This window comes from Alternaria ethzedia (assembly GCF_023757985.1).
Source record: "Alternaria ethzedia strain BMP 0044 chromosome Unknown scaffold_29, whole genome shotgun sequence".
NCBI classification, from domain to species: Eukaryota; Fungi; Ascomycota; class Dothideomycetes; order Pleosporales; family Pleosporaceae; genus Alternaria; species Alternaria ethzedia.
This window is the reverse complement of record NW_026056222.1, coordinates 311,367-339,101: the sequence shown is the minus strand read 5'-3', so window position 1 is coordinate 339,101 and position 27,735 is coordinate 311,367. Positions and strand designations below refer to the sequence as shown.

The 27,735-nt window shown below is 53.8% G+C and overlaps 9 protein-coding genes across 9 annotated transcripts; 7 read left to right on the top strand and 2 right to left on the bottom strand.

Moving 5' to 3' along the window:
• Window positions 1-213: 213 nt before the first annotated feature.
• On the top strand, window positions 214-1,206 carry J4E87_008848 (uncharacterized protein; the record flags this gene model as incomplete). The annotated part of the gene is made up of 1 exon (XM_049380432.1): window positions 214-1,206. The coding sequence occupies one exon, from the start codon at window positions 214-216 to the stop codon at window positions 1,204-1,206; it is 993 nt and encodes a 330-aa protein (XP_049229929.1).
• Window positions 1,207-4,453: 3,247 nt separating this feature from the next.
• On the top strand, window positions 4,454-8,350 carry J4E87_008847 (uncharacterized protein; the record flags this gene model as incomplete). Its single annotated transcript, XM_049380431.1, has 1 exon — window positions 4,454-8,350. The coding sequence occupies one exon, from the start codon at window positions 4,454-4,456 to the stop codon at window positions 8,348-8,350; it is 3,897 nt and encodes a 1,298-aa protein (XP_049229928.1).
• A 1,000-nt stretch (window positions 8,351-9,350) lies between these two features.
• J4E87_008846 (uncharacterized protein) lies at window positions 9,351-12,354 on the top strand (the record flags this gene model as incomplete). The annotated part of the gene is made up of 9 exons (XM_049380430.1): window positions 9,351-9,368; window positions 9,436-9,469; window positions 9,520-9,525; window positions 9,576-9,620; window positions 9,670-9,783; window positions 9,838-9,968; window positions 10,018-10,063; window positions 10,115-11,282; window positions 11,331-12,354. 9 exons carry the CDS (start codon window positions 9,351-9,353, stop codon window positions 12,352-12,354), a joined length of 2,586 nt encoding a protein of 861 aa, XP_049229927.1.
• A 316-nt stretch (window positions 12,355-12,670) lies between these two features.
• Window positions 12,671-14,263, bottom strand: J4E87_008845 (uncharacterized protein; the record flags this gene model as incomplete). The annotated part of the gene is made up of 4 exons (XM_049380429.1): window positions 12,671-13,277; window positions 13,336-13,708; window positions 13,823-14,108; window positions 14,198-14,263. 4 exons carry the CDS (start codon window positions 14,261-14,263, stop codon window positions 12,671-12,673), a joined length of 1,332 nt encoding a protein of 443 aa, XP_049229926.1.
• Window positions 14,264-14,515: 252 nt separating this feature from the next.
• J4E87_008844 (uncharacterized protein) lies at window positions 14,516-15,297 on the top strand (the record flags this gene model as incomplete). Its single annotated transcript, XM_049380428.1, has 2 exons — window positions 14,516-14,821; window positions 14,878-15,297. 2 exons carry the CDS (start codon window positions 14,516-14,518, stop codon window positions 15,295-15,297), a joined length of 726 nt encoding a protein of 241 aa, XP_049229925.1.
• A 482-nt stretch (window positions 15,298-15,779) lies between these two features.
• Window positions 15,780-16,478, top strand: J4E87_008843 (uncharacterized protein; the record flags this gene model as incomplete). Its single annotated transcript, XM_049380427.1, has 2 exons — window positions 15,780-16,182; window positions 16,240-16,478. 2 exons carry the CDS (start codon window positions 15,780-15,782, stop codon window positions 16,476-16,478), a joined length of 642 nt encoding a protein of 213 aa, XP_049229924.1.
• Window positions 16,479-16,588: 110 nt separating this feature from the next.
• On the bottom strand, window positions 16,589-17,667 carry J4E87_008842 (uncharacterized protein; the record flags this gene model as incomplete). Its single annotated transcript, XM_049380426.1, has 2 exons — window positions 16,589-17,110; window positions 17,176-17,667. 2 exons carry the CDS (start codon window positions 17,665-17,667, stop codon window positions 16,589-16,591), a joined length of 1,014 nt encoding a protein of 337 aa, XP_049229923.1.
• Window positions 17,668-18,819: 1,152 nt separating this feature from the next.
• Window positions 18,820-20,877, top strand: J4E87_008841 (uncharacterized protein; the record flags this gene model as incomplete). Its single annotated transcript, XM_049380425.1, has 2 exons — window positions 18,820-20,682; window positions 20,731-20,877. The coding sequence occupies 2 exons, from the start codon at window positions 18,820-18,822 to the stop codon at window positions 20,875-20,877; spliced, it is 2,010 nt and encodes a 669-aa protein (XP_049229922.1).
• Window positions 20,878-25,252: 4,375 nt separating this feature from the next.
• On the top strand, window positions 25,253-26,028 carry J4E87_008840 (uncharacterized protein; the record flags this gene model as incomplete). The annotated part of the gene is made up of 3 exons (XM_049380424.1): window positions 25,253-25,375; window positions 25,425-25,655; window positions 25,705-26,028. 3 exons carry the CDS (start codon window positions 25,253-25,255, stop codon window positions 26,026-26,028), a joined length of 678 nt encoding a protein of 225 aa, XP_049229921.1.
• Window positions 26,029-27,735: the final 1,707 nt, after the last annotated feature.

Here is a 27,735-nt window from a genome sequence, read left to right as displayed (position 1 = left end):
GTGCGGATTTTCTCGTTTGTCATGTTTTGCTGAACCAATCCATGGATGCTGGTACCAAAGATCTTTGTCAATCATGAAATCTCCATCCCCAATTCGACATAACCATGACCATCACATATGGCTTTATCCATTCTGTTGCTGCCCAGAAAATGCGTCTAGCTGCTTACACGAACGAACTTCCGTAGCGACTTGAACTACACATTACATCACAACATGACAACCACATATACAAGGTCTACGTTTGGCAAGTCCAACATGTTCGCGCCCGCGCTGCCATCAGCATGGCAGCGTATACAGCAGGATCCAATACTCTTCATCGCACAGTGGTTGTATGCTCACCGACCGCTTTCGACAATATCACAGCCCGCGTCCACAACATCGAAGTCCGCTTCTACAATCCCTGTTAGGGTTATCTGCATCTCCGATACGCACAACGAGCAGCCGCATGTACCGAACGGCGACATCTTGATCCATGCCGGCGATTTGACAGTCAACGGCACATTCGAAGAGCTGCAGTTACAGCTCGACTGGTTGAACAGTCTGCCACACCAACACAAGGTTGTGATAGCAGGGAACCACGATTTGCTTCTCGATCAGTCCTTCTTTCGCCGCAACCCACGACTTGCAAGCCGAGAGAATGATGAACGCAGACTGCGAGATCTCAGATGGGGAAGTGTAGTATACCTCGAGAACGAGCTGAGGGTGCTCAACGTTCGGGACAGGGACGTCAAGGTCTATGGAAGTCCCATGACGCCGAAATACGGCAACTGGGCGTTCCAATACCAAGCAAAAGACACATGGTCAAACACTGTCCCGGAGGCGACGGACATACTCGTCACGCATGGCCCTGCCAAAGGCCACCTCGACTCGTCATCCGCGAACCCATCTTACTTGCAGGGCTGTGCTCATCTTCAGCGGGAACTTTGGCGTGTGAAGCCGCGACTCCATGTCTGCGGGCATATTCACTCAGGAAGGGGCGTCGAGTGTAGTGACTGGGGATGGCTACAGTGGGACTATGACGCTGTATGTTGTGGCGAAGAAGGACGCGTCGTCGTCCTGAGGATGCTGGCTTGCTGGGTCTGGCTGTGGGTACTCTGCATGTTGGGAAGAGCAGCGAATGGACGGACTATGACGAGTGTTAATGCAGCAGTTGTTGGTGAAGGGCTCGCAGAAGGCGAGCAAACTCTTCTCGTAGATCTTCGGTAACTTGCAACGATTGCCACGTCATGAGACACCTCTCCTCGTTGTACACGTAACATGTACTGTTTGTATGCCTCAACACGATGTCAAGGTTTACGTGCTGTCTCTTCATCCCCAGTGGCACTCCACAAACAGCAGACGGAGACACATATCGTGCAAACCATATACAAAAGTCCAATGGGTGGCTTCTGGAAGTCGGTAATGCCCAGTTTACAAGAGTGCTTGGCCACCAAAGTGGAGATGGAGATTCTAGGTTCATGCGTGCCGTCATGCCCCACCGATCCTCGTGGAAGCGACACAGAACGCGTTTCGGGAGACAAGATCCATAAACAACGACCCTGCGAGAGGCTGCGGCATGTGGATCTGACAGAAAACAACAGTGGAAGCCGAGCATAAGGTGAAATGCAGCCTCAGCCTTGTGTACTCCGGAGTAGTTGAAGCCTGCATAAGTATAGGACCAGAAATATAGCATGAACATGACGATCGCAACCGTGCCCAATGCAGAGGCGGGGCCTGGGGCTATATGTTCAGATCGTTAAGCAATGTTCTTCTTCTAGTCGGCAGGAATGGTTTCGAAACGTTCAAGCGCATGCCGGCAAGGGTGGTCTCACGGTGTTGGAATGTCACCCAGCACAGCACAGCACAGAAGCGCGTGCATGCTGTTCAGATCTAAAAGATCAGCCGTCGACATGTTTAACCGTGGCGGCGGAAGTCTCCTTGCGATGCTTTGAATTACGGGTATGTTGGCCTCGACCAAATGGTAAAGCCAAGCGACAGAAAGGGGAATCCCAGGAAACGAGGAGACAGCCCGATGCCGCGGTGCATTGGCTGGACCATTGGATCGGCTCAGACCTGTGGGTTGGATTCACACCTTCCTCGTACAGTGCTACGCAGGAGCTTGAAACGAGTCACAGTACCCGATGACCCGATGACAAGGCGAGCCTCGGCACCCGCCAGGTGGAATGTTTGTAGAACGTCGACAGACAACCAAATATAGCTGTAGCAGGCGTTCGTAGTCGCAGACCGAGGGAGAGAGATGAAACGTTAGAGCACGGAATGCGCATCTGAGGCGCTGATGGAATGGCGTCAGTCATGGCCATGCTGACTTGAGAGATGAAGGACAGTCCAGTCAGAAAGTACCGGTACCAGCAGCCGATGTCGAGGCTGCAGTCCAAGTGAAGGCTAGCCACGGACAGGGGCTACCTCGAACCTAGGGCGCTGTAAAGTTCATGTCGTTCGCTGGGGCGCAGGCGTGGAGGCGGCGAGCAGAAGTCGAAACCAGCCGTCTGCCCTAGAACGAACTTTGGCGAGTCGTCGAGAGGACAGTCCTGGACGATGCAGGCAAAGCGCACATGGCTGTCAAAAAACGATAGCGTGGTACGGTAGTAGTTGGTCGCACTTCGGAATGACTGTGGACACAGACCGGCAAAATGGCTTGCTCAGCGAAGGAATTGGGTGGCTGCAGGCGATGCGCAGCCCTGCAGTTTCCTACAGTCAGCCGGTAGAGACGTTGGAATAACAGTGTGTAGGGCCCAGGAAGGTGCCGCGATATTGCTTCTGAGCGAACAATCAAAGCATGTCCACGGGGTTGGGTGCAGCATGAGGCGGCGTGGTGAGCGATCATCATCATTCGCATGCGAGCGGGACCCGTGTCATGCCGAAATGAAGGGCTCGGCAAGGGCAAGGGCAAGGGCTGCGCCTTCTCTTATTGGCCGCCTGATGGCCGTTCCTTCCTCAGCAGCGTGCGCATCGAACGGTGGGGAGCAAGGCGCTGGAGATGGACATCAACACTGCGCAGGCGGCCGCCTCCAAATTCCTCGAAATTGAGGGTTCAGTCGCCGTGTCGTAGGCAAGGGATGCTCCATGTCTTGGGCTATACTGTAGCACAGCCGGGGTATATATTACCCTTGGCTAGTGCGGTTTGAGCTCACAGCCGTCTGCACGACCAGGGCCTCGCGGCCAGATGCAAATTAATCCACAGGCGCACCGTGGCGGCATGCGCAATCTGCTGCTGATGGAGACACAATGTCCGCTTCGCCTTTTCGTCGTCGCAGCCTCTGAAGTCTTGCTGTCTCCTGTCACATAACCTTCACACCGTACCCACCCGCGACGTCAATAGCGAACTACTTCCCTCTGCAGCAAGCGCCGTTCTATTTTGCGACTATCGAATGCAGAGGCCCGCCGCGCGAAACCCTGGCTTTCCCCGTCCTGGACACTGGCACTAGTGGTGGGCAGTTGGTTCTCCTGCAGGGAGCACACGTTGGCGACTCGCAGCCCACGGCGCTTTCCCTCTTCCGCCCCTCGCCCCTGCCTTCCGCCGTTTTGGCCTGGACACCTGGGCGACTGCTGCTGCTGACCGGCGCCCTGTCTTCTCTTCTTCTTCACTACCCGTCGCCCACGCCCCAAGCCGACCTCTTCTCCACCACCCGCCGACAACCCCCAAACGGGCGCATTCATATATCGACTCTGCGCATCTCCCACCCGTGGCTCCCCGTGGCTCTCTCCTCCGACCGTCAAGCACCGCTCTCCACGTCGCCCAGGCCTCACGCTCCCTTGCACGATTCTCCGAATCACGACCACTCCTTCAAAAGCAATTCCGCTCCGTCGCCGCAATTACTAGTAATCTGACCGTTGCCTATCAACGTCGTCGCCGCTCGTTTTAGCACCGCACCGTCCACGAAAACGCGTCCCAGCCCCGCTGACCACTTACGACACGCACGGCCACCCGCTGCTCAGGAACAAAGAAAACGCAATCGCTGCGAATCGTGCTTAGAGTGCCTCGACCACTCCTACGATTCTTTGTCGCCTGCCTGCTCGCTCGCTGTCATCCACGTGCGTACCAGTCTCTGATCGGCCCTGGTTCGGTACCGCGTGCTTCTAGACCCACGCGACGACTATTCTCCGGTACCTGTCAGTGTCAAACATGACAGCATAGTCCCGCAACCAACCCGAGAACATCGCGACGACGCAGTAATCGCTTCGCCTGTGCAACCATCTATTCCTAGCTGCATCGACAGTCTAGTGAGTCACCCAGTTCAGCGACGCGCTTTCTCCATGGAGACTAACATGCGACAGGTCCATTCTTTACCATCATTGACATTCGTCAAGTACACTCGTTTACCATAGCCCTGACAGTATGTTTTGATACTGACACTGCAAACGCCATGGCTAACAACAGCAGGCTTCCACGTACATTGCCTTCGAGACTCTCGAGATATCTAATTCTACATAACAAGGCATCATAATCGTAACAATGCCTCGCTCAACGACAGTATGGGCAGCCGCCCTGGTTCTGGCCAGTCTCTCTGGCTCTGGCCCGCTCCTTACGACAGCAGAGGCCATGCCTGCACCGGGACCACAACAAACCCAAGGCCGTCCCCGATACTACTTCGCTAGGCACGTAAAGCGACAAATCGTTACCAATGCGACGACCCCTGCGGCTACCCCAGAGCCATCAACCAGCTACTCGTCCAGCAGCACTACTGAGCAACTCTCGTCCCGCCAGATGGACTTCCCGTCCTTCATTGAATCGCTGTTCCGCGGTAGTTCCGATTCATCGGCTCTTGCCTCATCCTCAGATGTGCTTGTCAGCACCAGCGACGTAGACACCACTGGCACCTTGTCCTCCGCTTTGGCAGAGAGCTCCTCTACCGCACCTCTCTCAGAAAGCAGTGTCTTTTCACCGCCACCACCTGCGGCATCGAGCTCTGCAGTCGAATCGTCGAGCCCCATCGTTAGCTCATCAAGCCAAATTCAGGAATCAGTCACTGAGCCATCGTCTACAGCTGCTCCTACGTCCACTTCCGAAGCAGCGCAAAGCGAGAAGCCTGTTGAGACCACCACATCCGAGCCTACCACCGAACCTCAGCCAACAACCGCTGTTTCTTCAACGGCCGAGATTGGCACTACCAGTGGTCTCCCCGAGACTATTGTGCAGCCTACATCAACCGCCCAAAGCAGCGCCGCATCTTCTTCTTCTACCAAGGCCGACAGCCCTATTCTCGGTCCTATCCTCGGCTCCACTGGCCTCCTACCTGAGATCATCGTTCCACCAACTTCCACTGTCCAAAGCTCAGCTGCGGCCTCTTCGACCGCCGTTGAAGACACCCCAGCTTCTTCGATCGCTCAGAGCTCAGCGGCAGCCCCAACCGGAGGACTGCCTGACGTGATTGTACAACCGTCATCCTCCGCTGTCGACAGCAAGCCAGCGCCTTCTACCGGTAGCATTCCCGAGACCATCGTGCAGCCCACTTCAGCTATCGCACAGCCAACCTCGACGCCTCCTGGTGTTGAGAACACCCCTGCCTCGACAGGTGGACTGCCGGATGTTATTGTGCAGTCATCGTCGTCAGCCGTTGACACACCTACTGCAACAACGACTTCTGCTGGTCTCGTTGGTGGACTTCTTTCAACGCTTCTCAACCCAATCATTGGATCTACTGGCGGTGTACCCACATCTGTTGTCCAACCTACCCAGGTAGTCTCATCGACTGCTCCCCAGTCATCTCAGCAAGCTGCCGGCTCCACTGGAGGCATCCCAGAGACTATCGTGACACCCACTGCGTCTCTTGCTTCTTCTGCTGCACCAAGCTCTCCTGCCGCATCCAGCTTCCAGGGACCTTTCATCGTCCCTGGATCCACAGGTGGTGTTCCTGAGTCGATTCTGCAGCCTACCTCATCCGGCGGCTTGGTTGGTGGTCTGCTTTCAACGCTACTCGGACCCACCCCTACTTCTGAGGTCGGCTCCACTGGTGGTATTCCTGAGACAATTGTTCAGCCTACCTCTTCCGGTGGCCTTCTTGGTGGTATCTTGTCGTCAATCCTTCCACCCGTGCCTACTTCTGAAGTTGGCTCGACTGGAGGCATTCCTGAGACAATTGTTCAGCCTACCTCTTCCGGTGGCCTTCTTGGTGGTATCTTATCGTCAATCCTTCCACCCGTGCCTACTTCTGAAGTTGGCTCGACTGGAGGCATTCCTGAGACCATCGTTCAGCCCACTTCGTCTGGGGACCTTCTTGGCGGGCTACTGTCGTCGATTCTGCCACCTGCCGCCACTTCCGAGGTTGGCACCACTGGAGGTATTCCTGAGACTGTTGTGCAGCCAACCTCATCCGGTGGCCTAGTCGGTGGACTGTTGTCTTCGCTCCTCCCATCAGAAGTTCCGACAGCCACCTCTCAGGTTGCTTCAACTGGCGCACCCCTCTTGCCATCATCCGGCATTGTCATCGGCATCACTACGGCTTTGGGCACTGGTGATTCTGCTGCTTCGACTGCGACACCGACTTCTCTCTTGAGCTCTGGAGCCATTCCTACTTCGGAAACCGTAGCTACCAGCTCACCGATCCTCGACCTACCGGGACTTGTATCGTCGGTCATATCTGGTGTCCTGCCTACCGGTAGCGGCGTTGCATCTACGGCACCCACCTCAGTAGCTTCTGCTAGCGCGTCCGGCATTCTTCCTCCGGCACTCTCCTCGCTGTTGTCTTCAGCTGTCTCGGATCTCCCTGTCTCAGTGGTGCCCAGTGCTATATCAAGCATCCTGTCTGATCTGAACTCGGTCCTGCCCACCGGCACTGGTCCTATTATCATCCCGACTGTCTTGCCCTCAAGCTTGCTGTCTTCCGGAGTTCTCCCGTCGTCTGGCCTGCCAATCTCGTCAGGTATCCTACCATCGTCTGGCGTCCTTCCTTCTTCAGGACTCTTGCCATCCGGCGCTGTGCCTACCCCCACCTCTGAAGTTGTGTCTTCGTCTGGCGTGCCTGCCTCTGAGGCTCTCTCCTCTAGCGTTGGGCCTACAGCCTCCGAGACTGCAAGCATCACACCTTCAGCATCTTCAGGAACTGCCCTGCCCTCAGGCTCCGCAAGCTTGGGTATCACTCCTTCTGGTACAGGTTCTATCGGCACATCTGCATCACCGGTTCCAACTTCGTCGGGTAGCCAATCTCTCACTGTCCCGGCTTCAGAAGGACCTTCGTCACCTTCTTCGACTGCCGCCACTACTCTGAATCCTTCAAGTGCTGGTAACGCTACCCTCAGCGATGCTCCCACTTCGTTCTTCAGCACCGGCTCTGTTGCTCCGTCATCCGTCGTTGTGTCCACCCCACCACCCACTTCAGAGACGCCCAAGCCTACATCCACCAAGGGCTCCGCTTCAATCACTATTCCAGCCCTGCCGACTACCACTAGCAAGGCACCGCCGGTCTTTTCCCTTACGCCGACCGCTACCGATAGCGCAACTTCGCTCATCGTTGGTACTAGCATCATCGTTGAGGCTTCGACTATGCCAACCCCCAGCCCCACCGTCAGCAGCATCCCCTCGAGTCTACCACAGATGATTGCGCCGCCTGGAGGAGTCCCTCCCGAGAGGCCGGACAACAGCTTCATGGGCCAAGTGTGTTTCAAGTGGCCGCTCAACTACCCGTTCGTGTCTGCAAACGATGGTGGGCAGCAAATTTTCCACTACCTGCCAATTGCTATCGCAGACGGTTTGAACATCTCAACCTCCGAGGTCAAGAACTTCGGTCTGAAGCCTCTTAACACCATGGAGTACCAGGGTTTCATCACCACTCTTGCCTTGTTCACCATTCCGCAAGATCTGCAGACGAAGCTCGCAGCGCAGCTCCGCAACCCCGCCGATGCTTTCTGGCATAACAAGAACTCCACAGTGAACGACCTCACGACCTTGATCAACACCGCCTGCCCTCTCCCCGCAGGCAAGCTTCCGGGTGACAACAGCCCTGCCAATGCGGCTGCCGAACCAGGTGCTGAGTCCACAGGTGGTTCCGGCGATGGCGGTGCTATGGGAGGCGACATCGGCGCCAGCCGCACTGTCAACAAGACTAGCGCCATCGTCGCTAGCAGTGCCATTGTCGGTGCTATCGCCTACGGTGCAGCCATGTTCTTTGTTGCTCGCCGATACAGGAACAAGCGTATGGCTCACCAGCGCTCGAGCTCTGTCCCCAGCACTAGCCGCATGACCTACGGTTCAATTCCAGGTGGCGCTGCTGCTTGGATGCATGGCGCTCGGAATGGTCGAATGACGCCTGGTAGTCGCGGCAGCCAAGGCAGCAGTACCACTCAGGGTCGCAGTGTCCGAACACAGCAGATCTCGGCTCCGGTCATGGCTGAGAACTCTCTTGGCTGGAACTAAAGCATCACTGCCCTTTCCCTCCCCCACAAAGTCTGCGCCGTTGTACCACAGACCGGACGTGGATGGCTTCGCCTCGTGCCTTCCAATACACCTCCGCCCCCGCGACCGGCTTTGTCCCATATCAACAACAAGTTGTCGCACCGACCTCATCCAAGCTGGTGTTCAGGATCCAGCCGCGAAGCAAATCTCTCATCACTACCGTTCGGACACGTTCGCTTAACCCAACATAAACTTACACTCTATACTTTAACATATATTCTCCTTTCACTGTATTTCACTTCTAAGATACCAGTCTATGCTTGGTCAAGCTAGACCGTTTTTTCCTCTCGTCATTTTGTTGATATATGAAATGGCCATTTCATGCCATGGGTGGAGGGTTTGAGGTTGCTGTCGATATATTCGTTATGCGTTGTACATGCATGAGCGGCAGCGCGCAGGGGCTACTTGTGGGGAGGCTGTCGTTCCGAGTACATAGTTGTAGGGTCGGAATTGAAGAAGAATTCACTTACTTGTTGAGCATAACAAATGCACTTGCGTGATTTGAGGTACGCAGGCGCAAAGCCACAGGGTCCCACATGAGCAACCACAATGTCCAAAGACTGCTCGCATGGTGCATAGATGAGATGATGTATTGAACGTAATTCCCTTGGGGACACGGCGCAGGATCTACAGCCCCGTGCAGCTAGCGGAGGCGGTAATGTTGCGCATTTCGTCTGCTATCGACGGTTTTTTGAACCTGCCGCAGTGGGAAATAGCTGCGTGAACCCTGTCGCTGTCTTGGCGCAGCTCCGCCGAACATCGAACACATTGCGGAGGACACCAAGCAGTAACACCCCAGCGAATCCCGTGACTGGCTTTCTCCCTCTCTGGACTTCCATACCATCGATACCCGTTCACGTTTCCTTGCCTCTCTCCGCGACTGCCTGCGCACCTGTGGACTGGCTACTAAAGCCACGTTCCCATAATCCACCCCTCCGCAATACACAGTTGAGCTATAACAATGCGTCTCGACGTCAAGGTACGCGACAATGCGCCGCTGCATACCTTAGTAGCAAAGAGCAATTCTAACCCGGCTATGAATATAGAGGCAGCTTTTCGCGCGGTCGGAGCGTGTCAAAGGTGAGTAGCCTCAATGGACACTTATCAAGACGTACACTAACATGTTACAGGCATTGGTAAGAACAGCATCTCTGCTAGACATGCTCGCCGCTAAATATCCCCAAAGACTTTCACCCGACCGAGCCATGGATCCTTACGACTTTATACAGCGGTATGCACAGCTGGTCCTCCCGCTACAGGCAAAGTGCTGACAGAGGCAGGACACGTCCACATCTGGTCGTATATATCACAATCGATTGTCAAAACCTTCGAGCTTACCGACGTACCCGTACGCGCTGGTCGTTTCATTGCGAGGAAGAACTGGATAGTCGCTGGTAAAGCCCAAGCAAACCGAAACTATTGGAAAAGAAGTTGACATGCACATTCAGGTTCCGATGACTTCCAGTTGCGCGTCTACAACTACAACACCTCCGAGAAGGTCACATCTTTCGAGGCACACCCCGATTACATCCGCGCAATCGCTGTCCACCCAACACAACCTTTCGTCCTTACCGCCAGTGTGGGTAACAAATCTGAACAACGCAGAAGCGAAGCTGATGTGGCTTTAGGATGACATGACTATAAAGCTTTGGGACTGGGACAAGTCGTGGAAGTGTATGTGGAGTGGTCATACCAAAAGACATGGCATATGCTGACAGATAGCAGGCGTACAAGAGTTCGCCGGCCACCAACACTACGTTATGGGCATCGCGATAAATCCCAAAGACCCCAACACATTCGCCTCCGCGTGTCTCGACCGTACCGTCAAGATATGGTCCCTCGGCAGCTCTACTCCCAACTTTACGCTCGAGGCGCACGAGACCAAGGGTGTCAACTTCATCGACTACTACCCCCAGTCGGACAAGCCATATCTCCTTACAACATCCGATGATCGGACAGTCAAGGTTTGGGACTACACAACAAAAGCGCTGATTGCGACACTCGAAGGCCATACTTCTAACGTCAGTTTCGCCGTATACCACCCCGAGCTCCCCGTCATCATCTCTGGATCGGAAGACGGCACAATCAAAATCTGGCACTCGTCGACCTACCGGTTGGAACAATCCTTGAACTATGGGTTGGAGCGCGCATGGTGTGTATCGTACCAAAAGGGAAGAAATGGCGTGGCACTGGGATTCGACGACGGAGCTGTTGTCATCACCATGGGACGTGAAGAGCCAGCTGTCAGCATGGACGGTAGCGGAAAGTTACTCTGGGCGAAGAACAACGACATTCTCACTTCGGTGATCAAAGGCAGCGACCAGCTCAAGGATGCAGAGAGACTCTCGCTCCCTAGTAAGGATCTTGGTTCAACCGAGCTGTACCCACAGTCATTGCTGCACTCGCCCAACGGACGTTTCGTAGCAGTTTGTGGTGATGGTGAATACATCATCTACACTGCGCTTGCTCTTCGTAACCAAGCTTTCGGCAGCGCTCTCGACTTCTGCTGGGCCTCGAAAGAACACGACAAGGACTACGCCATCCGGGAATCCTCTACCAGCGTCAAGATCTTCCGCAACTTCAAGGAGCGGAGTGTACTGAATGTTGGCTTCTCGGCTGACGGCTTGAGTGGCGGCGTGCTTCTGGGAGTGAAGGGTCAAGGCGGTATCGGCCTATTCGACTGGGACTCTGGCGCCTTGGTTCGACGGATAGAGGTCGAGCCCAAGAGCGTCTACTGGTCTGAGAGCGGGGAACTCGTGACGCTTGCCACGGAAGACACATTCTATGTCCTTCGCTACTCTAGGGAGAACTACCTGGAAGCCGTGCAAAACGGTGAAGTGGACGAGGACGGTGCCGAGTCTGCATTCGAAGTTGTGTGCGACATCAACGAGAGGTACGTTGTAAGAAGCCATTACTGAATCCACAAGCTAATGACAAACAGCGTTCGTACCGGTACCTGGGTTGGAGATTGCTTCATCTACACAAACAGCACAAATCGCCTGAACTACCTTGTCGGCGATCAAACGTACACCATTTCCCACTTCGACTCGCCTCACTACGTCCTTGGATATCTACCTCGTGATTCCAGAATCTATGTCGCTGATAAGGATGTCAATGTGGTCTCCTTCGCGCTGTCTCTGGCTGTCGTTGAGTACCAGACACTTATCCTCCGAGGTGATTTTGAAGCCGCCGAGGAGACCCTTCCCTCTGTGCCCAAGGATCAGAATAACAAGATTGCTCGATTCTTGGAAGGTCAGGGCCAGAAGGAAATGGCGCTCAAGGTTGCCACCGATCCCGAACACCGATTCGATCTCGCTTTGTCCCTTGGAGATCTGGAACAGGCTGTTACAATTGCTCGTGAGCAGGACACGGAGCATAAGTGGAAGACTGTCGGTGATGCTGCTCTCACAAACTGGGATGTCAAGCTCGCGCAAGAATGCTTCGTCAAGGCCAAGGACCTTGGTTCCCTTCTCCTCCTCTACAGCGCAACTTCGGATGCCGCTGGCCTCCGGGAACTCGCTTCCCTAGCCGAGAACGCCACCGCAAACAATGTGGCCTTCTCTGCGCTCTGGCAAATCGGTGATGTCCAGGCGTGTATCGACCTGCTCGTCAAGACCAACCGCCTCGCCGAGGCTGTTCTCTTCTCACAAACGTACAAGCCAAGCGCTACCGCTGGACTTGTCAAGCAATGGAAGGAGTCCCTGGAGAAGGAGAACAAGACCAAGGTTGCTAGACTCCTTGGCACGCCGCCTCAGGACGGTGAGGGAGATGCAGAGATGTTCCCCGAATGGGATGAGTACCTGCGGTTGGAGAAAGAAGGCGGAACGGTGGAGGACCTTTTGATCCAGGAAGACGAAGTAGAGGCGGATGATGCCGATGAGGAGATTGCAGCCGATGCTGAAGAAGATGACGAGGAAGAAGACGAAGACGAGGAAGAGAGCGAGGAAAGTGAGGAGGAGAAGTAGGCGTCTGCATCAAGCGTTGTTTTGCTTGGCGGATCCGTTGTAGCTGCAGTTTGACTTTGGATGTGTGGCTGCTCCACGTAGCGTAGGTACGGTAACGGAAAACGATACAATGATACAGATGTTTCAAATATGTGTTATCCAAAGTTGTGATTTGATATATTGTAGCATGATGTGACGTTATATCACGTCCCTTCGTTAAATCTATGCCTAGCCCACAGAAACGCCACCCATATGTACGTTTGTCTTGTCTTCGTGATATTCCAACATATACAAACATTTTACAAGGCCATACTGATATTCAATGGCAGCGTTGTCATTACTGTACGACAGCCTCGTTGGTCGCGCCCTGGTATGCCGAGTCGCGGAATCTCTCCTCACCACTAGCTGTGCTGTCGCTGCTGCTCGCTTCCTCCGACTCTTCGGAAGTGGTGTGAACTCGACTTCGTACGCGCGCATTCATCTCCTCACGTGTATCGTCCACCGTCTCCATCTCGCGCAGCCCCTTTCCCCGACCGAAGAAGTCTTCTGTCCTCAGTCCACGGACATCGCCCTGTGCCATCCCTTTACTGCTCCTCAGCGTGCCGTCTGCCTTCTTTCTCCTGATGTACTCCCGCACTGGCCCCATGGCCGCATCTCTACACGCCTCCTTGATGTCCGAACCGCTCATGCCAGCCGAGACGCGGACTAGGTAGTTTAGATCAAAGTTCTGGTGGTCGATTTTGGTGCCGCGTAGGATCAGAGAGAAGATGTTGTGACGCTGTGTGGCTGAAGGGAGTGCGACGGGGAACTTCTTGGGCATGCGGCGGAGAATGGCTTCGTCGATATCTTGGATGCGGTTCGTGGCGCCGAGGATGCATATTCGCTGGGGGGTCGATGTGCCCGAGGAGGTGCTGGATGCGAGGCCGTCCCAGTGGGTCATGAATCTAGGGATTGTCAGTCCTACTTTCGTCGCAAGTGGAGTGGGACGGTATTGAGACGTACTCAGCTTTCACCATTCCGCTGGCCTCGTGTTCTCCGCTTCTTCTTTGTCCCAAGACTGCGTCAATCTCGTCGATGAAGACGATACTTGGCTGTAGCTTCCTCGCCAGACTGAAGACGGCGTTGACGAGCTTGTTGCTGTCGCCGTACCATTTCTCCGTTAACGTCGAGATGTGTAGGTTGATGAAGCAGGCGCCGGATTCGTGCGCGAGGGCTTTTGCGAGCATAGTCTTTCCGCAGCCGGGAGGGCCATAGAGGAGGACACCGCTGGGTGCGCTGAGGAGCGAGGAAGAGTGCGAATAGAGGTGGGGCATGGTCAGAGGGTAGATGACGGATTCTTTGAGCTCCTCGATGATAGAGTCGAGGCCACCAATGTCTGGAATGTGTCAGCGTTGCATTGCGACTCAGGCTTCCAGTAGGCCAATTCGCGCGCACTCATGCGCATGATCCCACAGTCCACGGCCCAAGCCCGAACGAGTTTGTGACGTACCCTCGAAGCTCACGGGAATCTCCTCGGGCGCAACCACCTCCATGGCAATCGTCTGCTCGTAGGTATTCAAATTGAGATCCTGTATCCTGGGCCGTCTGTGCCTCGATTCTGTGTCTTCCTCATCTTCACTGTCGTATTCGCCGTAGCTTTTCCGCCGCTTGCTTGTAAGGATGGCGTCGAGTTTACGTGTGGCGGCTGAGGCTTTGGCGCGGGCCTCTTCTTTTTGTTGAGCTTCCGGGTCGAGGCGTGTGAGGAGGTTGCGAATTACGAAGTAGGCTATTAGTGGCTACGGGAATATGAGCATGTAGTCGGCAAGGCAGTGAGGGGCACAGTGGGTGTGGGGAGACTGTGGCGCGTTGGTGGATATAGACGTACTGCTGCAGCTGCCATGAGGATATCTGGGAGATAGCCCGTAAGGCTGCTCTTCTTATTTGCGCTCATGCTCGCGGGGCTGCACTTTCACCAGTGCGCTCGTCTCTGGAGATAGCGTGGGGTTGTGCTCAAAGAGCGAATGCTGGGTCGGGAGGTTGATAGAGCGTGCGGTGTCGATACCAAAAGTAGGGACCGATGCAGGAACCGGGCCGCGGCTACGTCGACCTCAAGCCCGGCGTCACACGAGCTCCGCTCCGCATCCTTGGATCGCATCACATCGCATGCCTTCAACGTCACTCTTCACTCGCACGCATAGTCACAATGGCCGCCGTATACAAGCCTACCGAAGCCATCGCGCTCATTCGACCAACATTCGTCTTACCGCGCATCCGGGCCTCAAATCGCAGAGCGCATATCGGGCGCATCGCCTTCTCCACCATCCACCATGCACAAGCCACACATACGTCGACGAGCAGTCCGACACCAAAACCGCAAAGGAAGTCGATTTCTTTGACCGGCGACACCGGCCAAGTCCGATGGTCTGATCTGTCACCGGGCGAAAAGGCAGTGCGGACCACCCAGCAGAGCTTCAACTTTGTAGTGGTCCTGGTGGGCATAGTAGCAACTGTACAGCTTCCCCTCACCAGTCTACTTTTGGAAGCGGCGACTAACAACTGTATCAGGGCGGTGTCGGCTACTTCCTCTTCTCCGATGTCTTCAGTCCCTCCTCCAAGACTGCCTACTTCAACCGCGCAACGACACTTATACGTCAGGACCCCCGATGTCAAAAATTACTGGGTCCAGGCGCCGAAATCGCTGCTTTTGGTGAAGGCTCTTGGTCGCGATGGGCGCGCAATCGCTACCTCAGCAGTACCGAAGAGACTGACAAGTGGGGCACTGAGCATCTGCGCTTCAGATTCTTTGTCGAGGGGCCGTTGGGACAGGGCGTGGTACATGTACATTTGACCAAGAGACCAAGTCAAAATGACTACGACTACGAGACGCTTGCTGTGGATGTAAAGGGTCATCAGAGGATCGATCTGATTTCCGAGAACAAGAAGGACAAGGTTGCGCCCAAGATTTTTGGCGCGCGGTGGTGGTGAAGACAAATCTCACAGCTCTTCGCAATGGGCTCTGGTGGTCGAGTAGCCATACATCCCTCCAATCAAACCTTTAAATTCTCGCTGCTGAACAGGCAGTTCGTGTCAGCCAACATGCAATTTGTTTTTCCATCCTCAAACGGGCCTTCCCGATGCGCACAGATATGAGAACAGAGCAGGGGCAAGGTAGAAACCTGTGTGCTAGCGCACCACGGACTACACACGACTCTCTTCCCCTGCCCGGGCAAACTTGGTCAGCAAGATTGGGCCAAACCACTGCATTTTGTTTGTGCTTGCTCTAATTGTTTTGCTTCTAGATCCATCAAAATACGTCACACGAGGCTGACAAAAACCATGTGACCCCTCCAGCCTCAGCCATCAAATCCAACTTGACCACGTTCACATATGCACGCTACGGCCTTGTGCATCGCCCCCCTAAACCCTGACCCAGAAGCATCGTTTCTTGAGCCCAGACATCAACCACAATGCCCGTGTCGATATCCCCAGCCCAGCCCAAAGATGCAGTCGACATCGCCGCCCTACATGTCCAAGCGTTCAGCTCCAACGCCCTCATGCGAGCCATCTACCCCACCCCTGCTATATGGGCAGCACTTCAGGGCTGCGTCGAAGAAAAAATCTTAGCTGACATGAAGGAGCCCAAAATTACAGTCCTAGTCGCCAAACACACGGACGAGGCTGAAGTGAGGGAAGAGCAAGGTAAGACTGTAGGCTATGCCGTGTGGTGCCATCCGATCAAGGCCGAAGAGCAGGACTGGAAACTACCAACTTGGAAGTTGCCGGAGGGCACTGATTGGAATGTGTTGAAGCCTTGGTTAGCGGCCGCTGGAAAGACTGTGGAGGAAGTCATTGGGCATACGCCGCATTATGGTAGGTGGTGTTACGTGCTTCTGCATGACCTGAGATGCGGACTAATTGGAGGTCTAGATCTTATGTGGCTCGCTGTATCACCTGATTATTCTCGAATGGGTATTGGTACCTTGCTACTGCGTTGGGGCATGGACTTGTGCGAGAAGGAAGGGGTGCCTGTGTACTTGGACAGTACCGTTGAAGCTGCGCAGACGTTTTATCAGAAAGCGGGCTTCATAGAGAGGGGTAGAATCAGGTTGGTAGTTAATGGGGACATGTACGAGGAGGTCGCTTTTGTGTACGAGCCCAAGCGATAGATGATACCAGAAATGATAATCGCCGAATTGCTATGAAGATGAATAGTCCTACCCGCTTTTTTCCAGCCTACGTCCAAGTCTCGTGTGCTCAGGCCGCATTTCCAGACCGTTCAAAATGAGTGACCCAGTTCCCTTCTCGCAAGCATACTCACGATCTCTTTGGTTAGCGTCGTCGTCATGGCCAGGTCAGGATCATGATCTGGATTGATCTCTGCGATGGACAGTCCAACGACATTGGTGCTAGCCATGAGTATTGTCAGGGCTTGCATCATCGTCTGAAATGCCACACCTGTAAAGTTTGGGACATTTGCCAGCGGGAATTCGCCTGGATCAATGGAGTCAACATCAAGATGGACCCAGATAGCCTCAACCTTGTTCTGCTCAAGGTGCTCCAATGCTTCGTTTGCACGTCTTTCCGGATGGGTTGCCACCGCTTCTGACGAGATAACTTTGAAGTGCTCGTCGTTCAGATATGCTAGGTGCTTCGGCTTGTTCCCCGGGTGGGGAAGGTTTGTGCCAAAGAAAACTGTATCGTTACTGTCGCAGAGCTTCTCACGAGCGAGTACAGGGTCCAGTGTGCCTTCCGATTCGTCACTAATTGCCCCGGGCCGCGCCATGAGCTGCGTCATCGTCTGCAGATGAAGTGTACGAAGTCAGTGTTTGGCTCACGTTCCTCTTGCGTCTGAAGTTTGCTCACCATGCTTGCAAAATAGCCCATCCAATCGTCGTCCAAAGGTGAGTGCAGATCAGTGTCCGCGTCGATATAGACAAGACCCATAGTAGAGTCGTGGTACTCTTTCTTGACAGAGGAAAGGATGGCTGGCAGCATGCAGCACTCGCCCCCAAGAACTAGCTGGAATGCTCTGGGCTCCGCCTCAAAGTTGACGGACATCTTCTTTCGCACTCTGCGAAGGAGCTCCAGATTACCCGTCCTGTTGCGGATATCGCCTGGTACGAAGGGGCTGGGCTTGTAGGTCACCTCTCCGTCGAGCACGTCCGGTCCTGGGACCGAGCCATCGCTCTCGGGGAATTGGCTTGCGTCGATGTCAATAACGTTTACGCCCGCTTCGACCAGTCTGCGGTAGATGTCGACCGTTTTGAAAGCCGCAGCCGCCCTGGACTTCCCTGGTATGATGGAGCCGCAGTCGGCAGCCACGTACGTTACGCATGTCTTTCGCGACTGGTCCATTGTCGTGGTTTGTTGATGCAACTGAGATCGAAAAAGCGTGATTGGAGTAGTTACACAAATGTAATGACTGGTCTTCACTGTAGGCGGGGAAGGATGAATCTACACTGACATGTTGCTCATAGGGCGTGCATGCTGGAGTCTGACTACTCTGGCAGCGACATGACCGCAACCAGCTCACCTATTCTCACATTCCACTGTGAGTTGATTCGTTCCCTCAGTCAACATGTCACCTAGGCCTTGGCGTAAGCTGGCGTGAGTTTGCTTCCAATGATGCCTGGCGACGCCGGTGCCACCTTGCAAAGGCGCGGTGACTGTATGCTACAAGCAAGCTTCTTGCGTCGGCTCAGCGGGAGAGCGAGTGACGATGTCAATGTATCCCTGGAAGGTACAAAGGAAGTGTCATGGATGGTCGCGGCTGATGAACCCGACACGCGTCATGGTGGGAACTTGATGAGAGACAGCGGGTACTTGCTTGTGAAGATTGCAAACGAGGAGTATGCCAGCACATGAAGGTGTATACCGGATGGTGCTGCTAGCTCAAACATGGGCTGAAGCCAATGTCGCATTCGCACAACCTCGCATTCGTCAAACGACGATAAATTTCCAGCCACCATGACTCGACGCACCACCAAAGAACAGAGGAATTGAGTGCACGCTTATGCGCACGCCCCATGGGGATTGACATGTTGAGTCGGGGATGCGCGCCATGCTTTAGCAGCTGATGCAAAGATCCATATTTCAAAGATGGCACGGATAGAGCGGGCGTGGTCTAGTCAGCTAACGGGCCAATGGCAGCGATTCCTTGACACATTCGCAGCTCTCGCACGTTGGCGTTGCATCATGGCTCACACAGTCACGACGCGTTTGGGCTCCAGTTTGCAACTTTGCTTCCCGTTTCGGCGACCCCTTTGATCGCTTCTACCCGCCGGCCTTGTGTTTCGGATCCACAGCCAGGTCGCGACCGAACGCAAATGTATTTTGGGTTGCGGTCCGAGGACCATTACGCACAGCAAAGTGCCGGAACTTCGTAGCCGGAGTACTCAAAGTCTCATGGCGCCTCCAACGTGGCGGTCGTCCTCATCTCTTCTTCTTCTTTTTCCATAAGCACAGCAACCGCACAGCGCTCCCCTCTCCTACGCAGCACCCGCCGCAATGGAGCCCTCGACCACCAACTCGTCGGAGCACACGCACGTCGACTCGCACGAGATGCAGCAGATGCCGCCCACGTACCCCTCGCCCTCGATGCAGCCCGAGCAAGCAACCGGCAAGACGCGGGTCAGGTTCAACAGCTCGGCCAACGTCGAAGTCCCTGCGCCCCTAGAACACGTCCAGAGCTACACCCGCATCAGCGAATCCGGGTCGAATGAAATCACCACCAACGAACACACCACCGACGCCGAAGAGCTCTGGAATGCATACCACACCGGCCAGCAAAGCCACAACGCGCCGCCGGTGAGCGAAGTGGATCCCGAGGGCGCCTACACTGTCACCGGCAACACCAACGGCGGCATCTTCTACCAGCTCCTGCAAGCCTATAAGCAACCGGTGCGCGGCTATACCGATACATCCTCCGAAGCCAGCGAGACATCACCCACACAGAGGTCGCGACCTGGCTCTTCTTCAGGACCCAGCACCCCATCGAAGAAGAAATGGTACAACGCAAACAAGCCAATGCAGTCAACAGAGACGCTGGCGACTCTCGTTGGCGCTTCAGCCAAGCTGGCAAACCCCAAGGATGACAAGAAAGATGCCGCTATGCGCCCGCGCCATCACAAGCGCAGCAGCAGTGGAGGAATCATTGCCAAGGTGTTGAAGCCAAAGGAAGACCAGGATGCCAAGATCAAGATACACGTTGCAAACATCCTCAAGCGACAGCAGTACATCATCCGCATGTGCCGCGCTCTCATGCTCTTTGGCGCACCCACACATCGCCTCGAAGAGTACCTTGCGACAACGGCCAAGGTCCTTGAGATCAACTCCCAATTCCTCTACATCCCCGGGTGTATGATCATCTCCTTCGATGACAGCATGACCCACACCGCTGAAGTCAAGATCGTTCGCACCGATCAAGGCGTCAACCTCGGCAAGCTGAAGGACACTCACGACATCTACAAGGAGGTTTTGCACGACGTCATCAGCTTGGACGAGGCTCTTGCCCGCTTGGACGAGGTCATCAACGCAAAGGATCGCCATCCACGTTGGCTGACTGTCCTCATGTACGGTCTTGCTAGTGCGGCAGTCTCTTGCTTCTTCAAGGCCCGCCCCATCGACATGCCCGTCATCTTCGTACTCGGCATTGTCCTCGGGCTGCTCCAGCTTGTCATCGCTCCGCTGTCCAAGACATACAGCACTGTCTTCGAAATCACTGCGACTATCCTCATGAGCTTCCTTGCGCGGGCGTTTGGTAGCATCAACAACGGGAACCTCTTCTGTTTCTCGGCCATTGCACAGAGCGCCATCGCTCTAATCCTTCCCGGATGGTTGGTGCTCAGCTCGGCCCTGGAGCTCCAGTCTCGTGCTATCGTACCGGGATCTATCCGCCTTGTCTTCGCCATCATCTACTCGCTCTTTCTCGGATACGGCATCACTGTCGGCACAGCTATATACGGTGCGATAGACTCCAACGCCACCAATTCGACCCAGTGCCAGGATCCAATGAACCCATACTGGAACTTCCTCATGGTCCCACTCTACGTCTTCTTCACGACCTTCACGGTACAGGCCAAGTACAAGCAGATGCCGGCTATGATAACCATCGCGTTTGCTGGCTACATTGTCAACTTCTACGCTGGCCTGAAGTTTTCCTCATCTGCCCCCATCGCCTATACATTTGGCGCCTTCACTATTGGCGTGTTGGCAAACTTGTACAGCCGATTACGTCATGGAGTTGCAGCTGCCGTCCTCCTACCTGCAGTATACGTCCAAGTTCCGGGCTCTCTTGCGTCGAGTGGCAGTATCAACTCTGCCCTACGAACAGCATCAGCTCTGATCAAGGGCGCAGAGACATCGACCGACGTCAGCAATCCTTCATCTCGCTACGAAAACATTACTGACGTAGCGCAGACCACCACCGACAGCCTCAATGCCATCGTCTTCAATGTCGCTGCGTCCATGATCCAGATTGCTATCGGCATCACTGTCGGGTTGTTCATGGCTGCCCTTCTGGTCTACCCCATGGGCAAACGACGCAGCGGTCTTTGGACACTCTAAAGTATACATTCTAATATTTTCTGTCATGCATAGCGATATGGCGTTATAGCGACCCAAAATGGGAGGAGTTTGGGACATCTACCTGCTAATGATCTATAGTACTCGAACACCAAGATGTTCAACTTCAATGACCCACATGGAGATGAGTGGTGTCGAGGTGAAATGTGAAGGTAAGCCCCATTGCAACACGAGCGACTCTATCCGAAGCAGTTGTCGACTCGCCTTGCGACAACCAGTTCCAAGCAGCAAGCCGTTGCGACCACTCCACATTGGTTTCCATGCGACATCCGGACCACGCAGCCCTCGCCGGATTTGGACTTCCACAGCGACCAACCTACGCAGCATTGGCCCTAGCAAAACATCCCAAAGAACACCATCATCCGCCTGGATCCACTGCAACCCATCGCCGGATTTAGACCTTGCGCCCAAGCCTCCCATCGGTCAACTTCTGCTCCATGCATCTACTCCCTTCTACGGCACACGCCATTCCACCTATACATACCCGCCCACTCGTCCTGTTTGTGATGCTTCGCTTATGATTGCGAAGCTTGCACAGGTTGATGGCACGATGCACCGCGTAAACGCCCTGATGTTGATACCCCATGCATAGCCCTTTTTCGCTAACCGAAGCTATTCCGTGCAACGTGTCGTGATGTGTTCTATCTTTTTCGATGTGGCATAGGAGGCATAGTATATAGAAAGGCAATGTTGGTCCAGTAGCAAAGTGGACTTCAGATATAGCACAACCATATGCAAATATACACCTTGTTTTTCAAGAACTTGCTTTCCAGACCTGTACTTGTCTTGAGACTTATGAAAGAGCAATACGAAAGTCGTTACATGCTGACAAGAACGTCAAGCGTGGGCACGGAGTTATATGTCGTTTGACAAAACTCTTGCTGGTCATTGAGAAGTACACTGATGAATGATGAGCGGCGAGGTGTGTATCACATAAGCCAGTGTGTCTAACGACGCCTCATAGCAGTGACGTAGCGTGAAGGTGTGCGCTCAGTGACATCACCTCCGATCTAGGAACAGAGAAGGTATCAGGTAGGTGTACAAGCTTTGTAGTCATCGAGCGATCACGGCGACTTCGTTAATCGGAATCACTGCTAGCGAAGCATCACCAAGCTTCTCGTACCAACACTTCGTATCTGCAGCCCTCCATCGAATCGCAATGAAGCCCCGGTGCACAGACTTCTCCCAAGACTTGCGCAACGTCGAAGCTGAGGTACAGTCACCTTCTAGAAGGCCCGTAGAAGACGCACTGACTCATGTGAGACCATGTCCGTTGAGCTCTGGAAAGGGAACGGTCTTGGATCGGGTCCGAAGCGTGCAGGCTGTGATGTGATTGGTGCTGGACGGCTTACGCGATACGGGTATGCAGTCAGCATTGTGGCAGTGGTGTCATCGGTGGTAGTTCGGACCCGCTTTGACTCAAGACTGTAGGTATCAAGATGGATAGTAAGAGGAGTCGTTAGTATGCGTAATGTCGCATAAAGCTAACCATTTAATTTGTGCTTGTGTTGAGTAAAGAGCATCTCTGATAACCGGCCCTTGTCAAACGACGAGATAAAACGTATGCATGTTTCCAGACTGTTGCAGGTATCAACGTACATGATGCTACTGGTACATTATCAAAAGCTCTTTCTAGATGATAGATGGGCAGACGTGCTGCAGGCGGCGATCATCTATCTTCCCCGTCACTTGTTGAGCATTGCATGATAATGGCTATAAATCGTACGATAGATCTGAACGGTGGGGTCTGGTAAGGCGGCGGATCTAAAGCAGCGATAGTTGTCGTAGGGCTGTTAGTGTCCGCCAGGATCTACAAGCGCTGGACCCTGACGTGCGTTCTGCGCTACTACGCTTTGGGACCGTGATAGATGGCTCGAATGTGAGAAGGTGAGTTGAACTGGGTTAGCTGATCCAAATCCATAGCATTGGAACGGGGATGTGGTACAGAGGCCGTGTAATTGTATGTCACACGTCCTATGGTGTTTGGAATGAGCGAAACATGGCAAACCAACGTTGCTACTGGACAGCCTCATCTATCCTGTGTAGATAATGCAGAGTATTTGCATTAACATTCGACACTTCGGTCTAGCGTTTTGTATGTTTCTTGGTGCGCTGTGCCCCGATGCGGATGCAGTGAAGCGGCCTGTAACTCGCCTATGTCCGCCAACTCGCAGGTTAATCTCATCTCCCGCTACTGACCGTTTAGCCGGTGAGATAGCCTCGAAGTTTCATGGGTTTAGGGTGTAAGCTGGAGATTCATGTTGCGGAGAACGAGGTGTGTCAGCAGCGGGGCAGAGAGGTTGTGTTGCCGGTTAGGGATGGCACACTAATGACTTGCAGCGCCGAGACCAAATCGGCGCAGGCTTTAACGAGTATGCTTGACGGCAGCGAATATGGCGGGAGAAGGACCATCAGATAAGATACACGATTCGCTTGAGAATGTATCGGCTGGCAATCCTACTACAAGGTTAGACCAAATAGCCCCATGCGGACCCGGTGGATGCGTAAGACGGCGGGCGGTGGTTCTTCAGCCTACAGGCTCGTTTCGCGAAAGCAGCTCCAGACCGGCAGCCCGAGCCGGTGCGTCCCTCTTGCGAACGTCACTAGTGCGCCGCCACGCTGGAAGTGCAGAATTACTGGTTTCGGTAAGTAGTCCAGCGTAGTCACAGCAGAACGCCGTAGGGCTGTCTCTTTCCACGTGGGTCGTGCAATGTAAGAATCAGACCATACCGGCCAGGTGAGACTCTCCACAGCCTGGCGCAAGGCATCGATAGCGTTTCGAGCAGCAGACATAGGTGCTCTGCATCCTGTAGCCTGCTCGGATGCATACGGTGAGTATATATCACCTTACGTCGCCGAGCATTTTCCTGATGTAAGATGGTGGTCGCTTGGGAATGTTCATGGACAAGGCTACTGATAAGTCATGGCAAGCGCGCTTACGTAGGTAGACTTTCAGCTCAGTTAGCGTTCCACGTGCTGCCACCATAGGGTTCTTTTTCGGCCACCCCCAGGCAGCTGTACCCGACGCTCACCGATCGCCTCCCGACCCTGCGAATACCTGCTTTCCTTCAAATGCACGACAAGACATGTGAAGGAGCGCATTCTACGCTCTGCTCTTTTGTATCAAGCTAGCGAAGCATACGATAGCTGTCTTTTTTCCATAGTCGTCGCACCCGGAAGTCGTAACGCATCCGAATGCGCTAAGGCCTGACATGGTTGTTCTCGCCAGAAGGGCGCAATACACATGGTACCGGGTTATAGCGGTGGTAGCCATTATAGCCCCTGTGTCGGTATTCTCGCAGCGAGCGAGGAAGAGCGGTGACAGAATTGCATGCACTTTACATCGTTCCCAGTTAGCGCGAACGACACTTCACTACGACCGAACTTCGGCCCAAGGCTCGCAGTGGAAGCGAAGGCTCAACAGCCCAGCTGAACGTAGTTTTGGGTCAGTGCATCGCTCTGACGTCGTCATGTAGACAAGTTCCTTAGACTCAGCGCAATACAGAGCGTCTGCGTTGAGGTATGTGAGCCCCTCACTACGAATGTTGTTCGATCGATCGTTCAAGATACCTCATCACAGCCAAGGACTGCCGAACTTCTGGAGATCCAGCCCTACCATGCATCTTGTGCGGGACGATAACCCTCAAGTGGGGTGGTTTTCTATGAAGACAAGACCAGGCACCTCTCTGACTGTCACCAAATGCGACAGCGAACTACTTTGATACCGTGGTTTTGGTTGGCTGCAAATTGTTGCAGCTAGTTCAGCATGCGTACTAATCTTTTTATCAAAGACTTGAAAGAGTAAAGCGCACGCCTCCATGCAGACCCCTGTCTCGCGGCCATGGCTGGTGTAACTCTGGGAACCACTCGAAGACGAGAATAACAACAACTGGTGTGCTTGCTGCACTGGTGGGCCGTGCTTCGGACGCGTGTGCCGGTAGCAGCTGTATGAGCATGCGATTCAAGCTATCTTCTGCACGTATTCCGCTGAAAGCCACATCTTCAGGGTCCACCATGGCCGTTGGGGTTGTTCGCGGGCATAATTGCATGGTCGGATATCCCTGCTCAAGCCACTGGCCGCCATCTCATGTGACTCGACGCGGTTCCGAAGGAGACATGCGCGACGTCCGCACAGTGTATAAGATCTCAGCTTGCCCACCATTGTGTAAGCCATCTCCACCACACACGTATCTCAACTTGAACTGACACGACACTTGCACATTATCTCAGCAGCGGCTTCCAACACAAGTCTTAATCACAAGAAGAACAATCGCTCATTCCTATACACCATTCTGCCTTGCGCAAAGACTTACCAACTTTCTCGTCATCACTTATCTGCAATCGCAAATCACACACAATGGATTCTCACTCATTCGATTACTGGATGGCACAGGGAAACTACATTGCCCCAACACATCAGCCAGCCGTATTCGAAATGCCTCCCGATCTCTCCAAAGTTCCGAGTCTAAGCGGATCGCCTGTGAGTCTTATGTTGAACTCCCCTAGTTTACAAAACTGACTTGCTCAAGGTCTCATCTACATACGACCAATTTCCTGCACCTATTCACCAAGCTTACTACCCTCACATCGTCGATGAACCTATGCAGTTTGGATCATACCCCATGCCAATGACACCCTCCGATTTCGGATCCGATCACGACAGTCCATACTGCAGTCCTCGACCACTGCAGCACGCTGAATCTACGTTCGGGACTATGCCTACGCCCGCGCCAACAGAACGAACACACACTACCTCAGGGGTATGTATCCTATATCGCACAAATAAACCTAAGACTAACATGTGTACAGCGACGAAGGGCTCAAAATCGTGCCGCTCAACGTGCGTTTCGAGAGCGGAAAGAGAAGCACGCCCGAGATCTTGAAGCGCAGCTTGCGGTCTTGAACGAAAGATACACTAAGCTCGAAGTATCGCATACGGAGCTTAACGCGGCCTACGAAAAGCTTCGAAAGACCATCGAGCTTCTTACACAGGACGACGACGCGGAGGGTGAGGATGATGAGGGTACAGTCACGCGCAGGCGAGGGAGCAACTCGGATACCCTCCGCAAGCTCCTGGATATACTACATGGGGAATTCAAGGGTACGGTACCCGTGAAGACAGAGATATCCTAGCATTTCGTTGGCTAAAGATGCTCGGGCACTGCGTTTCCTTCTTTTCAACTTCGCTTCTTGTCTATACCCATTTTGCTTTTGCTCTTCAGTCAGCGTTCATTGGGCACTAGCCTGCAGGTGTCTTTCAGCTACATTTACTTTTTCGTCTGCAAAACCCTGTTCACCAAGAATTTCTGAACTACTTTCCAACGCGTGGTGTGACGATCACCACTGGTTGATACCAGCCTTCACTACATGGTCAAGACCCACGAAGCTACGGCCAATCTATCGTAGATAGTACCTAATACGGAATTGTACCCACCATACTGTAAGATGGACTTCGCTTACGCGCTTTTAGCCCCTCGAGGACCTGCGTGATTCCCATTCCTGGCCATAGGCGAGCGTACGTGAATACGATCGTCCAGATAGTTGCTTCCTGTGATTGACAACAGCCCCAAATCGCTCCCCATAATTCCGAATTGAAGCACTGAAATGCCGATATAGGAAGCCGGCCCGTCAGCATCAGCCAAATTGCCTATACATCTCCGCAATGCCGCCAATGAACATCGCAGAAACTCCGATCGGAGTATGCTCATCTCTTACCAGCCCCAAAATCTCACTGTGGCACCTGGGGGTTGATCGTGGGAAAGTCAGCTGTGGCAGATAGCCCGAAGGATGGGAAGCTAGGGCCCGACGGTACCCAGTCGTCTCACTTCATGGCCGCAGTGAAGTGGCCGTATGCTAGATTTGGACATGCTACGTATTTGACGGCATTGAGAGTTTTGTCCTATTTGCGGGTTAAGAACTTCCTGATATGGCCATCAGATGTGCATCTTGAAGTTTGAGGTTGAAGAAGAGGTCTCTCGTTTATAGTGTTATGGGGCTAGATCAGGCGTGGCGGAAAGGGTACCCGGGTGTTCGATCTCGGTGAACGCCTACGCACGTGTATCGCAGTCGCCCCCAAAACCACCAACTTCTTACAATTTGGTTTCTAGAGGGATAAGATGTTGCAGTAAGTCTTTGCACTATTTAGTCAATCATCATGTAGAACCCAAGGGCGTTTCTCGATTGTCACTCACCAAGCAAATGTTGCCGGCAAGGATATCGCCCCGTAAACCTTGACCACCCACTACCATAATCCTGGGACGTCGCTGTACTTTACCATGCCAAGTCCAGCTCGCGACTTCAACGATATGCGCCAGCGTATGACACAGAGAAAATGTCAAGCGATGCACCCAAAGCGCGACGCGAGCGTGACCTCGTAAATGCAAGCCCTCACACGCGACAGATGGAGGCGCATCACGCCAATCCCAAAGTCGCTGCCGCTCGCCCTCCTGCATCGCTCTTGCCCCACCCATAATTGCGCCTTGCATGTTGCCGTGTCCAGGCAGCACGGTAACAGCGAAAAGGTAAGAATAGACGAGGCAACCGTGGACTAGCAGCTCGTATCTATTGAGTCCTTAGCTTGTACTGAACAATCCCGCGAAGCTTGAATATTGCGGCACTCGATTTCCTGCACGACGGGAAATCGCGCCGCACTCTTATCACCCAAAAATAGCTGTTTTGCCGCACGATACCACCTCACTAATTTGAGGATGGGAATGACGACATCGGCAAACTTGATGTCCAGAACAGCTTCCGGTGTTGAGGGTCTGCTAGTATTGGTGTACCGGCTTTGGCCCATACGCGGATGCTGTCAACAGATGTTAGCTCGGAAGCGTTCTTTCC